General features: G+C 38.0%; 2 protein-coding genes across 2 annotated transcripts in view; both read left to right on the forward strand.

The window, feature by feature from the left end:
* The first annotated feature begins 593 nt into the window (after positions 1-593).
* On the forward strand, positions 594-1,838 carry LOC125237026 (probable deoxyhypusine synthase). The gene has a single exon (XM_048143949.1). It carries the CDS (start codon positions 719-721, stop codon positions 1,829-1,831), a length of 1,113 nt encoding a protein of 370 aa, XP_047999906.1. The 5' UTR covers positions 594-718; the 3' UTR covers positions 1,832-1,838.
* A 22-nt stretch (positions 1,839-1,860) lies between these two features.
* Positions 1,861-17,430, forward strand: part of LOC125237025 (tyrosine-protein kinase-like otk) — a 97,781-nt gene continuing 82,211 nt past the window's right edge. The window contains exons 1-2 of the mRNA XM_048143947.1: positions 1,861-2,607; positions 13,864-13,890. Of these exons, the coding sequence (XP_047999904.1) occupies positions 2,559-2,607; positions 13,864-13,890 (76 nt within the window). The 5' untranslated portion in view covers positions 1,861-2,558. The remainder of the gene's footprint in view (positions 2,608-13,863; positions 13,891-17,430) is intronic.

The following is a 17,430-nucleotide window of genomic DNA, read 5'->3' on the forward strand; positions in this document are numbered from 1 at the left end:
GGAACACTTATAGTTTCGCCATGACTGTCTGCCCGTCCGTCCGTCCGTCCGCGGATAATCTCAGTGGCCGTTAGCACCATAGAGTATATTGAATAGTATGGTACATCGGATTTACTATTTCCTTAACCCGAACGTGTGATATATTGTTGAATAGGTATTTAAAAATGAATAGGGGATACTAAAATCATTTTTTGATATTGTTGATATTCGGAAATAATCGCTCTAAAACTTACTTTTTATTTTTAAATTAAGTTAAGTTTGATTGAGGATAAAAAATGTTTGAGTATAATAAATAATATTGGCTGGACACGCTCATGCATGTCTTGATTTACATTTTTATATTTTTTTGCCGCTTTTTTATTTAAAGATGGAAACGGTTTTACAGATAGAAATAGAGTGTGTTCGGAAAGAGAAGACTCGTGTGAAATGTATGGGCTCCAATACATTCCACGACTCTTCTTTTTCCGAACAGACTCCGTTCTTATTGTTTGCTGACGATAAAGCTGAATAGGAGATTATCTTAGTCATATTTTATTACCTTGGCAACACACATCAGCTGCTTTTTTTGACATTTATACTGTCAATGTCAAACTCGTAAAAGTCAAATAGAATTTTTTCGCTTCGACGCATTTTAATCATTCATGTTTTAATTAAGAAAACCATTACTTTTTAATTTGAATGCTTGTTGTGAACATTTACAACAGGTTATATTTCAACCATGGATCGAGTTATAATCGAGAAAGACAAGGTTATTGCTCCCGACGTGGCTTTAAACGCTGTACTCCAACCTAGTCAAGAATTACCTGCCGAAACTCCTATAGTTACTGGATATGATTGGGAACACGGGACAGACTACAACAAACTACTGGAGAGCTACGTGAACTCCGGTTTCCAAGCCACAAGTTTCGGTAAAGCTGTTGCGGAAATCAATAAAATGCTCAAATGTCGATCAGTAGCCTTGACAGAAGAAACTAGCGATCCGTATGAAGAGGATGTTTTTATCAAGAAGAAAACTAATTGCACTATATTCTTGGGCTACACTTCTAACATGATATCCTCCGGTTTGAGAGATACGATCAGATTTCTTGTGAAAAATAAACTTGTTGACTGTATTGTTACTACAGCCGGTGGTGTTGAGGAAGATTTTATCAAATGCCTCGCTCCTACTTACGTTGGTGACTTTAATTTGAGCGGAAAATCTTTAAGGATCCGTGGAATTAACAGGATTGGGAATCTCTTAGTGCCAAATGACAATTATTGTCGTTTTGAAGAGTGGGTCACTCCACTCTTGGATGAGATGCTGGATGAACAGATTAGGGAAGGGACGGTGTGGTCACCGTCTAGAATAATTGCGAGGCTCGGTGAGAGGATTAACGATGAAAGCTCTGTATGTTACTGGGCGTGGCGGAATAACATTCCAATATACAGTCCGGCTCTAACGGATGGTTCATTGGGCGATATGATGTATTTCCACTCTTACAAGCGGCCTGGTCTTGTAATTGATATTTTAGGAGACCTAAGAAGACTAAACACTATGGCAGTGAAGGCTAATAACACGGGCATGGTTATTCTTGGTGGTGGAGTTGTCAAACATCATATTTGTAATGCGAATTTAATGAGAAACGGAGCTGACTTTGCTGTATATGTTAATACGGCTAGTGAATTCGACGGAAGCGATGCTGGGGCAAGGCCCGATGAAGCAGTTTCTTGGGGAAAAATCAAACCTAATGCAACACCAGTGAAGTTGTATGCTGATGCTACTTTGGTATTTCCATTGATTGTCGCTCAGACATTTGCTAAGCATCATTTCAGTAATAAAAAGAATGTGTAAATAACAAGTTGTAGTTTCATTCATAATTAATTTTGAAGCAAACAATTTAATTCGATTACTGAATGACTATTGACAAAAAGTTACCGTGTGTATTGGTGAATGCTAACGCCATCTAGCGTCGAGTAGCAGAAGTGCGTGCACAGTGACATCTATCAGTGACTTCATGAAGCTCCAGTTGCGTTCTGAAACAAAATTCGGTGTCGAATATTAGAAACTTATTGTAAAATAATAACCCTGTCACGGTTTTTAAGTACATTTAATATATTTACAATGTAGTGCAAGTTTTTATTTATCACATTTGAAAATCATTTTGAAGCAAAATTAAGAAACACTGTAAGACATTTGACGGGTAAAAGGAAAAGGATAACGCTCAACTTGGTTTCCGAACGTGATCGGTGTGAATGAACTGTCAAATATTCAATGAAGTTAGCTGCTGTCTGGAATCCTTACGCCATGCTTGTGTGAGTACTGTGAGTGGAGATGCACCACTTCTTACGTTAGTGTGCCGTCCGTGAAAGCGGTTTTTCAAAGCTCGCGCTCGCCGTTTTCATCGTTTGATGCGCCGCCCGGCCGGACGCCGGTGCCAGTGGTGCATAATATTTACATTACGGCTTCCAAAAACCCAACATTCCACTTCCAACGTTGTCTTCAATTAAAAATGTTCGTAGTTAGTTCGAAAATCGAATGTTAACTTTTTAATGTGGCCAGTTTAAGTGATAAGTGTTTTATGATGTGCTTTCTGCGAGCGGTTTTATTCCTTTCGTTGGTTTTATCCGGTAAGTCGCATCCTGACCTGAGTGCCCTTTGCGGTGCTATTTTTAAGTTTTATGGTCATTCGCTGCAGATATTAAAGAGTTTTCCCCGGGAGTGTGTGTTGTCGCTTTAGTTCTTTGATGTTGACAATATTACTTTGTCTAGACGCCTGTATGAATACTAAGCAATTGTTTCTTAGTTGATATTCGCTTAGGTATGCGAGATGCGTTTGCTCGGTGTTTTGTTCCGACTGCAATGAATAATACCCTATTATCGATAATCGAGTCCATTCTGCTTGTGCGCTTTATTCGAATTGACGATTATAAAAGACCTTTAATTAAAAATATTGTAGGGAATGCAACTTTTTAATAAGTTGAGTAGTTGACGCCAATAATAAGTTTTGCATCTCCACTTCACACCATCTGTTGTGGGATGTCTTACAGGGATAAATTACTTAAAATGACTTGTAAGATGTGAAAAAAAGGATTTACAGTGGGTGCAACTGTGCATTCGTGAATTAAAAGAACTGTATCATTAATGCAAAACACTCAATTGCTGAAAAGGGCATTTGAATAATAAATTGTGAATAGTCAGGTTTAATTCAATAAAGAAATATAACAGAAGAGTTGAAAGTATTTATACATTGTCAGTTATTCCTGAATGAAACCTTAACTCCCTACCCCTGCTTGCATGGATATTGGAATATGTCCTATAAGTTTATTTAAACTGCAAAAAGTCATAGGTAAAGAGGCACTTCTCATCTGGAGCCTATTTCTCGAACAATATTAGGCTAATATTATTAGTTCATGAACTATCAAATTGTAAGGGTTGCCATGATAACACACTAATATTATTAAACTAATAACTTTCGAGAAATGGGGCCCTGGATGAACTCTGTCAATTATTAATATTGTCAGTTCAGTATGGGTGGGAAACCGCTAACTGGTTGGCTGTTGTAACTGCTAAGAAATTCTTATTATAGCTAATATTTAATGAATTTGAATCTGGGATTCGATTTTTGAATTTCGAATGCACAAATTCGCCATTCGAAAGTCTGTGGAAAACTCTGGCTAGTAATGTTCGAAAGTCTGTGGCTAATAATGTTAAATCTAGTGGTAATGACCACTCGTTTTTGATTCTGTTAGTAGAATTTAAATCGCTAGTAGTGGAGATATTATTACTAGCATTCTAAGTATACAAGTCAAATATATATATTAACAAGGATGTTGTTATGATTACATCAATAATGTCTGATATGATCGTCAATCAAGTTGGCTGCAAGTGGGAGAACAATGTAAGTAATCAAAGTTGCTATAAATATATGTTATCAGCTCCTTATAGTTGATAGTACTGTCATTTATTGTTAGTTAATTATATGATTTATATCCTTTAGTCTTACTTAAGTACTTTAAGGCTGTAAGTTCAAGTCTCTTCCTAATTGTGATATGAACAGCAAATTATAAAACTATGGTTAGTACTATTTAATACTAGATTAAGTACCTACTATTATTATTTATACCAAAACGAACTATAATAGAAATGCAAATTGTAATATGATGATGTGACATGTAAATTATTATTTATGAATAAATGATTGAATTGAATTGAATTATTCTGCTTTACAATTGATTATATGCTCCATAGTAAAGTTTGCAGATGTTTCGGCATGTTAAAAAAAAATCCTCTAATCTCCTTAAATAGTTTGTGTTGTCTGTACTTGTAAGGTACATTTTAGTTTATGAAATCAATAAAAGTCTGTGTAGATCATCAGTATCATCACGCACATCCCAGGTTCTTAGCCAATTACATGGCTGACTGTACCCAGGTACCCACTAAATTAATGTACCTACCTATTATGTACGAAATTTGATCTTTATTTGTGTCGTCAGGGTTCACTTTCCTATAGTTTCGGTCAAAATCGAATGTTCAGTTAAACGTGATTTTCATGCAGAAAATTGCCTATAACCAGTGAAAAATCGGCCAGACACTAGAATAACCACAAAATTAAAATTTTGAAAAAACCCCCGACAGTAGACCGATTTTCATGAAACGTGGCTAAGAACACGCCCGACTAACTCAGCTTTCAGACAAAAAAAAAACTAAATCTAAATTGGTTCATCCGTTTGGGAGCTACGATGCCACAGACCGACGCACACACAGACAGACAGACAGAGAAACAGACAGACAGACAGACACGTCAAACATAACACCCCGTCGTTTTTGCGTCGGGGGTTAAAAAGAGGTAAGTACAGTTAGCAAGTAACATGAACAAATGGTTACTGAATTTTGGTCCAAACCGAAACTTCGTCCGAAAAATCTGCGGAAACTACAATCGAAACAACGAAATTTAAAGTGAGACGATCTTGATCGAACTTGTTCAAGGTATCAACTTTATATTTCGTCAACTACCTACAGATATAGGTAGGTAAAATACCTACTTAATTAGGTACTACGTACTACCTACTTTAGTTTCCCCGAAATGTTTCCAATTTTAAAGAAACCCTAAGAATGTGGTTGTGGGCGTTGCGGCCCCAGGGCAAGTTTTAGGGTTCCGTAGCTACGGTAGAGGTTTTAATAAACAGTTACCTTGTAGCCGGCTAGCAGCGGAGAAATTAAACGAAGGTTCTTGCAGTAAACAATATAATATAAAACCAATATATACAATAAAGTGGGTACTATCTGTCAGTACGCAAGTAGGTATTTACAAGTAAAAGATCGTCACTGGCCTCAACGTTTCTTAGGCTGGTCTTCGTCGAGTCGCATAACGTGGTCTGTCCGCGGGTGCCACTGCGCGAGTCGTATATAGAAACCAGGCTGAAGATGTTCCAGCGCTGAGTAGTATAAGCAGCGACGTTCAGCAAAGTTCTTCGTAAATTTTAAAGTAGAATAAAGGGCTGCAACAATCGTGCGTGCTTAGATCTGCAGTCGGAACCTAGCCCAAGCCTTATTCGCTTTCGCACAGTGACGTACAATAAGACTTGGATTAGGTTTCAACATTAAACGAATAAACTTACAACTATTTACACATATTATACAACTATAAATACCTGCATAAGAGGCAGCCCAACACAAACACACTGTTTTTACTATAGAAGTATTCCACAAGTTTTAAATACAATTAAATAAATTGCACTTGAAATGCATATTAGCCTTCCCCGGCAGAGAAAATTTTGTGCAAAAAAAACAAAAGACGCGTGATATAGCCGTACTTTTTCTTCTTAGCGGCCAGTGCGCGCGGCGACTGCAACATGCAGGTTTGCCATGTTACAACCTATTCCTAGGATTAGGTTCATATAATATTAAAAGAACCCAGAACTAGAATGATTTTCACGAAATAGTATATTACCGCATATGAAACGTTGTAAAATTTACGTGATGCCATTTGAAACAAAAAAAAGCCTTCAGTCATCTCAGTCAGGTATCATAAGCATCAAGCCTTTTAATGGTAGCAATGTTTCTGGTGTCCATGAGCATCAGTAATCGCTTACCATCATCAGACTATGCGTGTGCTAGTTTGCCCCATACGCCTATTATATTTACGACGGAACCCAGAGCTTTAAATCAGCTCTGACTTAACCTTTTTAAAACAAAACCCATAAATATAAATAAACGGCTGTCAGAATGCTAACGTTGCACAAATAACACAAGAAATATATTTTTCACATGAATACAATCGTGAAGTTTAACACAATGGAATAAAGGCTATTATCCAGTCACACCTCGTTTTATCCATTTTAACGTCATATGGAGCGTTTTTCTCCCAGAATGTCATAATTGTTTGTTATATTTTTTCTACCTGTGTGCTGATACTGCTGATGCTGAACTGACTATTTAACTGTTTAATTAAATAAATGTAAAACTATTAGTAGTAATTGCGGCTTAGAGACAGGGGTTGCGATCCTCATAATCATAATAATCATAATCTTTATTTGCTTTTTAAAAAGTGTTAACATAATAGGTGTTACTTATTTTTTGTGTCCCAACTTTTTAGCCGGTTCGGGCCTCGTTCCGGATCGTACCTGGTTCAACAAATTTCCCTGGCTGTACAGCGAGGTAACGCTGCCAGTATCATGGGAACATTTGGGCCAGCTACGGTCCGGGGTGGGACCATAGGGTAGTTTATAGTGTTTAAGTTTGACAAAGCCTGTTCCGGATTACTTCATTTGTATGTATGTAGGTGACAAAGCCTGTAGCTGATTTGTTTTATGTCCACTTGACGAAGCCTGCGCTGCTAATCACGAACTATTTTTGTTGGTATGGTTTTTGGACATTGACTTTTTTTATTGTATTTTTTTTAACCCTGAATAAATGGATTTGTGATTGTAGTCTAGTTTAGAAATAACTTCATCATTCATCATTTGGGTCAATCCGCGGCAAGAGTAACAAGTCACGATTTTATGGCATGTTCCATTTATTCACGATGCAAGTTCAAGTGATAATCTATCTCTAAATAAGTGTTACTTTCCCGATATATGCCTAGATCCTTTCATTTGCAGCTGTAGTTCAAATAAACACTCAATGAAGTCGTGACTCACGTTACTTTTACGTGGATTCACTTATTCGCTAGCCCTTATCCCAGTCATTTGTGGTTAGAGCTGTATACCTAGTGTATATCCTCATCGTCCATAGCTGTCTATGTCATCTCATCATTCAGTTGCTTTCGTTTTATTAGGGATATTACCAGGTTGATGATGAAAACTATTACTTGTACCAACAGTGTTACTTTATTCGTTTATAACAACCAATTTACAATAAATAATTCAAGACTTAGAATCACTACAACTCGTCTGTACTCGAACTGACCAACCGACACTGCATTCCCCATGTTTTATAACAATCTAAGATGGCGGGAAGCAGTGACCAGTATGAGTCAATTGATATTCTTTAATACTTTCATCATATATAACAGTAAGATAAATCAAAATATAAGGCATTAATAAACAATTACTCTTACAGTTCCATATCATCTCTCACAAAAACCTTTTCCATGGTTTTCCTCTCCCGTTACTTCCTTCCACAATAATTCGTAATAGATTTATAGATTTATTTGGCGAACGTTAACATGATATCTTTTTCGTCACATATCTTGCATCCCTTCGCATCACCGGCCCATACCATGCTAGTCGATTCGCTCTTATTTTTTTCTACTACTAGGAATACTAGTTTAGAATATAACGATCTTCCAAATAATTAATGATTCACTGAAATATTTTTATTTGCGGAACAGCAATGAAAGGTTTGGATTTTGATATATGTATTTTGTTCTATTATATTATTAGGGCACTGAATACCAAGAGTAATAATTGTCTGACTGTGGCATCGTAGCTTACGAACGGATGAACCGATTTAAATTTCGTTTTTTTTTTGTTTGAAAGCTGAATTAGTCGGGAATGTTCTTAGCCATGTTTCATGAAAATCGGGCCACTATGTCGGTTTTTTTTTTCAAAATTAAATTTTGCATCGTGGTTTTTTAATCCTCTGTTACCATGGTACGGGAACGTCCCAGGTAGCCCGCAGTGGGGGTCATTGCAATCAGACGGCGCCAATGCTCGGAATCCGCAAAACTGGTTCGCTAATGAAGGAGGATTATGTATAATTATGGTTCCAGAGATCGTAATGTGGGATCTTTAGTAGGACGAAGCTTGGATAATATCTACATACGTTGATTTAGAAGATGGGACATAATTATATGTAGAGTGCTTGTTAACAGACTTCAATCGTAAATTCGTGGACTAAGTGATTTCAGATGAGTTGAATAGCCGACAAGATTCCTAAAATTTCGTGTTTTTGATTGACAATTTATTTATTTAAACATTATTGCGCAAAAATATACAAAAATGTACAAATGGCGGACTTAATGCCAAAAGGCATTCTCTACCAGTCAACCATAGGGCCAACGAAACAGAGATTCAATACAAATGGTGCAGAAAGAAAACAAAAAGGTGATGTACTAAGAAGAAAAGCAAACTATATGTATAGACTACATACACTTTTACATAAATATATATTTATAGATAATACAGGGATATCAGATCGGATAATGTGAAAACGTTCTGAAGATGGAATGTAATTACAGCACGACTTTATTCTAGACATAATAAAAAGTGACTAATTTGGATCAAGTTCCCCATGGGCTTTTGAGGTGGAAAAACTTTGATTTGACATTATTATTTCATTTCTAACGATTTAATACAAATTATGACTGCCTCATTTGATGCAAGACAATTTAATTGATACGATTTCAAAGTATTAGTGTCTAAAGTGACGTTTTTATTTCAAGGATGGGTCTATATCGTATTTAGAGCTTATTTTAGACGAATATTAGTTAGAATCAGGCCGTGCAAAAACTGGCCTCTGTAATGAAGGAGAATTACTTATAATTATTGTCCCGAGACCGTAATATAGGATGTTTAAGTACGAAGCATGGATAATTCGAGGCATGAGTACCTATGGATAATGCAAGGTTGCAGAAAGGATGCATCGATTTTAGGCGGCAAACATTGTAAGGAAACCGGTTTAATCTTGGATTAATATTAACTAGCGGCGGAATGAAGTGTGTGTGTATCTGTTTGTTTGCCCGTCTTTCACGGCGAAACGGATCGACGAATTGACGTGATCTTTTAAGTGGAGATAGTTGAAGGGATAGAGATAGCATAGGCTACTTATTGTATCTTTCTAACCCCCCTTCCCTAGAAGGGGGGGGGGGGTTAACCCGAGCGAATCCGCGGGCAACAGCTAGTTAGGTATAAAATAAGCCTTATAAAAGCTTACATGATACCACAGATACAGTATCGATATTCATTTTCTCATAATCTGCAAAAACAATATGGCGCCGATCTTAACAATGGCATTCCTTCGTAATCGTCTTCATAAATATGTATAAAACTTTCGCTGTATTGCAAAAGAATAAGGTGCAAAGTCGTTTATATGTTTTTGATCCCGATCATTGACCCGAGATAGCTCGAGTTTTACGATTATTACTTTTTTAATTAAAAAGTTTAAGGTCCATCTGGATTCTGTTTAAACTGCCATAATCTTTGCGAAAAGGTTGGAATTTTAATATTGCGCTTAGTGGCATAATAGTTAGCTATAGAAATCATAAAGTAGGACCGTAGAACAGTGTGGTGTCGGCACCAGCACATGACTATGCCTTCTCCATGCAATTTTACAGCTCACATATATGTTACTGTAAAAACCCGAATTACGACAAAACCCCAGGAGTCAGCGGTAAAACCTAGTTTCTACCTGTAAATTACTGATACTGACTAATTTTATATTGATTCGGTAAATCCTAGGTTTTACCATAGCGTTTATCATCATCGCCTAGTACCCATAGTATAAACTATGCTTAGTTTAGGGCTAGGTTAATGTGTTAAGTGTCCCGCAATATTTATTTATTTATCCGTGCCATCAGTGAGTCCCTTTAAATAAGTACTTGACGGCATATATTAAAACCTGACTGTAACTAAACGCAACTTTAAAGTTAGATAAACCTTAAAAATCAACTGTCTTTGCCATGCACCAGACAAAGAAAGAAATCAAAGGCTAACTATATTAGTAATTAGTATAGCATCCTCCCCCAATTGATTAAGACATTTAAGACATTGATCCCACTTCTGAACTCAGGGGGACATTCAACTAGAGACTTTTGACATTGCCAATGGAATTTGGGAAAGATGTAATGCTATATACTCTGTCAAACAAGTCTGTCAGTTAATAAGAACAAAGAAAACTATATGCATCCTTTTCTTTAGGGTGCTAGAGAAAAGGATAACTATAGTTTTCTTTGTTCTTATTTACTGACATACTTGTTTGACAGAGTATGTCTGACTTTTAAGCAACTTCAAAATGAGATAAACCTTAAAAATCAACTGTCTTTGCCATGCACCAGACAAAGAAAGAAATCAAAAGCTAACTGCATTAGTAATTAGTGTGGCGCCCTCTCCCATTGATTAAGACACTGATCCCACTTCTGAAGTCAGGGGACATTCGACTTGTTTTACTAGACACTTGTGACATTGCCAATGGAGTTTGGGAAAGATGTTATGTCATGTCTGGTTGTCTGGACACATTGTGAATATTGTGATGTCACACGATCCGTTCGTTATAAAATTTCCATTGTATTTGGTTGATTTAAATTATTTGTGAGTTTCTTTAATATAGCCATAGTAGTTCATGCCATAATGCGCAAGCGCGTTGCGTCCTTGGTGAGGCGCCTGCGCGGCAGTCCGAACAGCCTCCTTCAGACGGTGGCAGAGCGCCTGGACGGTCCTTTCCAGCTTCACTGGGATAGGCTGCATAGGACGTCTAACTGACGGTTTGTGATATTTTAAACTGAAATAATAATTTAATTTAAATAATTTAATTTAAGTTGTTCTAAGAATTGTGATATTTTATTTTGATATTTTGTTTGTTAGATTACTTATTTATTTATCGATGTAATTAGTGTTTAATTTTAGTGTATTATTCGTTTTTTGTGTGTCATGTCTCAATTATTTTGTTCTTTGTTGTTTAAGTGTATTATGGATTATTAATCTGAAATAAATGAATTATTATTATTATTATAGTAACAAAACAGGCACCTTTTGTCTATGCGAAATGACGGCATACGTTTACCGACCAATCGGATTCGACCGACGCAATTCATACCCCTGATGAATCATAATGCAAGGAAGGGGAAGATAGAATAGGGGTAAAATGCTTGAATATATCGGTCAGATTATTAAATAAAATAAATAAATAAATATTATGGGAAATTCTTACACAGATTGACTGAGTCCCACGTTAAGCTCAAGAAGGCTTGTGTTGCAGGTACTCAGACGATATATATAATATACAAATACGTATATACATAGAAAACATCCATGACAGGAACAAATATCTGTGCTCATCACACAAATAAAAGCCCTTACCGGGATTCGAACCCGGGACCGTAGCAGGCAGGGTCACTACGCGCTAGGCCAGACCGGTCGTCACAAATATTAGTGTTTCATATTAATAAGTTGAACACTAGGTACCTACTTAGGACAGTATCAGAATGACTTTGAATTGACATAAACAAAGTTGCAAAAATCCAATAAGGTTTTTATAACAGGCAAGCTGAAATAGTGGTCTCGTGGTACGTGGTAATAAAACGACTCCTTACAATCCTCACAATACACCTCATCTGCGGCTTCCGTTTGCATTGAAGTAGAAAATAGCAATATTTCCGACTTTTCTAAACAAATCTGATCCTAGACCATTATCCTCAGATAAGCAATCGAGTCACCGGTAACAATCCAAGGAAAACTGAATCCACCGATTGACGACCCCTGACTGCCTACCGCGACGCCCGAACTGACTCTTCCCTCCCACTCGCATTTACACAACCATTCGTAGGTTAGGCAGAGATGGGAGATATCGTACGTGGTTCGCGGTAGCCCCCCTTCGCCCCTCGCAGGGGCGCGCAACTATAAAATCCGACATATTTACGAGCTACGTTTCCCCCTGTTCCTAACGAGGGGCGGAAGCTATGGGCGGTAGCGGTTGAAAAAATGGCCGGCTGGGTGATTTATTGTTAAGTAATAATTAGCTTTTTTTATAGACATTCTTGTGTTTGTGGTTTTTTGAAACACGCATTTAGGTCAAATACATTTTAGAGGTCCTTTTCTGGGCACAAATTATAATAAAGCAATGTATGTGCAAATACACGATAAATCTATGAATCTATTTTGATAAAATAGGACTCAGCACTGATCTAATACCCTACCCCTTTACAGTGCCAAGGCACTTATTTGAATTTTTAATCCATAGTTTTAAGCTAAAGATACTTTATGCCTAAAATAAAAGCTTTCTGTTTATGGGATAGTTTTGATCAGATCAATCATCTTTGCACGCAAATGAAGTTATTGGTAGAAGTTTTCCAGAGTCAGACCAAGGTAAGTTGACACCAGGCAGATTTTCCACGTGTTTTGTTTATAGGTAAGTTTGACCTTTAAAGCGCGGCCACACATGCGCGTTTTGATAGCGTAGGCGGAGCGTTAGCGGAGCGCAACGATAGCGGTGCGCCGGACGAACGCTGGCGTTGCGCCCAGCGGACGCCGGCGGGAACTAACGAGCGCGGATTGCGAGCGGAATACGCGCGGATTGCTAGCGGAACGCCAGCGTTCCCCCGGCGCACCACTATCATTGCGCTCCGCTGACGCTACGCTATCAAAACGCTTTATGTGTGGCGGCTTTAGTGACAAATCAAAGTTTTCCGCTTTTCACTTGCACCCCACTAAACCCATAGGAAAATCAGAAACCCATACGCATCAAAACGAACTCTACACCAACCATTTAAAGGCCATAATCAAATATACGAATCGCTCTCAGCCGTCGCGAGTACTCAAAACGTGTTACGGGTCGCTACTGTTAGATTAAAAAAAAAACGATTTTTTTTTTTATTTTAAAACTTGGCTATATTGAAGGAAGTTGAGTGCTCTTATATAAACTCATCGTGGCGAAAAAAGTTTTTCATGAGATGTCCTTTTGATTAAAATGTGTCTCAAAGAGGGCGTATTATGCCTTTGAGTGTTTTTGAGATTGGGAATTTTCTTACAGAATTACGGGAAATATAAAATGAACTAAGAGGTAGTGAGAGTATGCAAACTTTCGTTGGACGATGGGACAACTTTTAATTATTATTTTTTATCCTGGCTACCCAGAGCTCACGTTTAGATACGTTTAAAGGGGGAATAATGTATGAAAATACGTAAACAGTCAAAAATTTGTAATTTCTACAGGGTCTTAAAAACTGTATATGAACTAGAACTTCATGATGGAACGTATTTATTTTTGATTTCTTAGAAAAGTCCTGTAATGTACAGCGGAGAAAATTTCGACTGGGGGTGCCATTGTAACTAATCCATTTTTTCCATTATTACACTATGATGAGTTCTACATGTATCCACTGAACACGCCTACCATATATGTATAACCAGTGGACATTATATTTAATAATGCAAACATTGTAAAACATGGAAAAAATGGAACAGTAAAGTTACTTTTGCCCAGTCGAGATTTGTCCCGCTGTACCTTATGAACTTTGACCACGATTAGGTTTCAACATTTATAAAAGCGTGTTTTTCTAGTTTTTTCTTAATTTGTTATTTACACTTATTCTACAGTGTATACGGAGCTTTATATACATTCGAACGTACGCTTTTGCTGCACCCAAACGGATTAAATTAAAACTAAACGCATGACTGAGTTATTTTAACGCCCGGGTGAGAATTTAAATTATTTTCTTTCTGTTACAGGTCTCCATGTTTCCAGTGGGTCCGAAGGTAAAACATTTTTTAATTGATGACTTAATTAAACGTCAATGTCAACCAACATAGCATTAATGCTCGATCATATGGAGGTACCTAACTATCCACTCAGTTGCTTTTGGTAGCTCTAGTTACCAGCTGTCACCTTTATTTTCCTTGATAATAGAGTCCATTGAAAATTTTAGAAAAGGGTGAGATTCTTCGGGACTGTCCACACACAGGCGACGCATGTTCTAATCCTAAGACGCGAAACGGACGTCAGCGTCAGCGCCGCGCCGCCGGAGTGTAATTTAAAAAACGTCTCATCAGTACATTTCGTATAGGAAGGACGTAAGACGCGCCCCAGGCGACGCGTCGCTTGAGGCGCGCGCCACGTCGCTTGGGGCGCGTCGCTGGCGTCCGTTCCGCGTCTTACGACGTGCGTCGCCTGTGTGTGGATCACGGCTCGGAGGTTTATGCTATCAGGTGAAAAGTTGACTTTTTTTACAATAACACTGACAGTGTCAATTAAATATCGTATATCGCTATCTCGATCATTGCATTTAGCCACCTGGCAGGCAAGTATGATCGCGCGATAAATGATACAACATCAGACCCTTTAGCACAACTTGCCTTGTCGCGCGCGAGTCCATACTTAAAGTCGCGCTTGATGTCCATACATACATGCGACAAGACAAGTTGTGCTAAAGGAGCAGGTCGTCCTTTCGCACTTTTTGTAAGTGCGATAGGGACGGCCTGATGGTTTATCGTTTATCGCGCGACCATGCTATCGGTTCTGTATTGTTTGGATTCCATTATTTGGCATCAATTCGAAAAGCTGTACTTTTTCCATCTTATAAAAATGCGCCGTTCTCTAACAAAAGGTACCACTTAGTCGCTTAAGCGTAAAGGACGTTCTAGCAGGTATTTCGTATACTAGAGTCCGGCTAATGAAAATTGAACCCGCAAAATGAGACAAATAAAAAAAAATTGGCCTAGCGCGTAGTGACCTTGCCTGCTACGCCGCGGCCCCGGGTTCGAATCCCGGTAAGAGCATTGCTGATGCGATGCAGATGAGCAGGTGCGATGCTGATGAGCACAGATATATTTTGTTCCTAAGTCATGGATGTTTTCTATGTATATAAGTATTTGTATATTATATATATCGTTGGCTGAGTACCCACAACACAAGCCTTCTTGAGCTTATCGTGGGACTCAGTCAATCTGTGTAAGAATATCCTATAATATTTAGTAGTAGTAAACTGTTAAAGAACAGGAATCAGTATAAAATAGTACAAAAGCGAACTTATCCTTTTGAGGGATTTCTTCCAGTTAACCTTTGAGTGAATGAGAGAATAAAAAGAGATGAGGGTTTTAATTATTTATTTTATTTATTAGCCAGACTCTAGGAAATTTCGGCCTTTATGTTACATGTAGGTACAGGTACCTGTACAACCTTTTGCTTCAGATCCATTAAATTTGGAAGGCAGCCATAACAAACCTTATTAAATTGTAGATAATGCGCTGAAACAGAGGGGAGCGATATGCTTTTGACCGTCGGCGACCTTTTCCGTAGTGGAACCAGGGTAAATGGAACTTTGAGGAAAATTTCGTTTTGAAATAAGTTTCTTGAAATTCGATTCTTCGTGCAATGGGAAAAATAATATATGTTCAGTACATACTTTGGTGCTACTTCACATTACTAGTGCGAAAAGTGGTACTTTAAGTGCCTATGTTGAAGCAAAAGAAGAAGGGGCTCCCTTCGATCGTGCTTTATTCGATCTCCGCTCGTTTCGTACTTGCTCTTTTTTAGGGTTCCGTAGCCAAAATGGCAAAAACGGAACCCTTATAGTTTCGTCATGTCCGTCTGTCCGTCTGTCCGTCTGTCCGTCTGTCCGTCTGTCACAGCCGATTTACTCGGAAACTATAAGTACTACAGTGATGAAATTTGATGGGAATATGTGTTGTATGAACCGCTACAAAATTATGACACTAAATAGTAAAAAATAGAATTGGGGGTGGGGCCCCCATACATGTAACTGAGGGATGAAAATTTTTTTTTTCGATGTACATACCCGTGTGGGGTATCAATGGAAAGGTCTTTTAAAATGATATAAAGTTTTCTAAAAAACATTTTTCTTAAAGTGAACGGTTTTTGAGATATCAGCTCTCAAAGTCGTAAAAAGTATGCCCCCCCCCCTCTATTTTTATAACTACGGGGTATAAAATTCTAAAAAAAATAGAGGTGATGCATGCTAATTAACTCTTTCAACGATTTTTGGTTTGATCAAAGTATCTCTTATAGTTTTTGAGATAGGTTGATTTAACTGTAATTTTGGTTAAATATTTGCTGCTACGGAACCCTTTGTGCGCGAGCCCGACTCGCACTTGGCCGGTTTTTTAAATTAATTTATTGCTGAAAACACATTTGCCAGTCGCTTTTCGGCGAAGGAAAACATCGTGAGGAAACCGGACTAATTCCAATAAGGCCTAGTTTCCCTTCGGGTTGGAAGGTCAGATGGCAGTCGCTTTCGTAAAAACTATTAATAGTGCCTACGCCAAAATTTTGGGATTAGTTGTCAAAGCGGACCCCAGGCTCCCATGAGCGGTGGCAAATGCCGGGATAACAGGAGGAGGATGATGGCTGAAAACACATTACACAAAAATCATGTTTTAAATCTTCGCCAAACTGCATGGCAGTTTGTAGGCGAAAAGAGTCACTGTTTTTACATATTTTCCGCACTTGTACCGTAATGTACTATTCTTGCCAATGTCAAATCTTGCAAAGTAAATTCCTTAAGCATATGCCTAAGTAGATAAAATAACATTAACTGACTCTGAGTTTATTAAAAATATCTCTAGTATTAGTTCTATAGATTTTTAATTTGTCTGAAATAGTACATTACATTAGAGGCCGGGAAAATGAGGATTTCCGGGCAAGTGGGTATATACGGCCGAGCGAGCGTGCGAGCGAGGCTGGATAGGGATACGAGGCCGGGAATCCGTTTTCACGCCGAGGCATGTATAGTGCTTTTCTCAAACATACAATGAAATAAAAAAAAATGCTCTAAAGGACAATATTTTATTTATTAAGTGACAAAATACAAATACACTCAAACGTCAAGTGTGACAAGTATTCAGGTCACACAAAAATTAAAAAAAAAGTGACATGACAGTACTGACATCTTACTTAAAAAAGTTACTTTGCAGGCCTAGGCCTAAAAAATAATATGAAATCCCTTTACAGTCCTCTCGAGTTGTTGCGCCCAAAAAGCGACACTTCCCAGCCCATTTTAAGGAACGTAAAGACAATATTTCATTGTATGTTTGAGAAATAAACATTTTTATATTTATTAGTTGCGTCATCATCATTCTCCTTGCGTTATCCCGGCATTTGCCACGGCTCATGGGAGCCTGGGGTCCGATTTGACAACTAATCCCAAGATATGGCGTAGGCACTAGTTTTTACGAAAGCGACTGCCATCTGACCTTCCAACCCGAAGTGTAAACTAGACCTTATTGGAATTAGTCCGGTTCCCTCACGATGTTTTCTTTCACCAAAAAGCGACTGGCAAA

The sequence above is a fragment of the Leguminivora glycinivorella genome, chromosome 20, assembly GCF_023078275.1.
Source record: "Leguminivora glycinivorella isolate SPB_JAAS2020 chromosome 20, LegGlyc_1.1, whole genome shotgun sequence".
In the NCBI taxonomy this organism is placed as follows: Eukaryota; Metazoa; Arthropoda; class Insecta; order Lepidoptera; family Tortricidae; genus Leguminivora; species Leguminivora glycinivorella.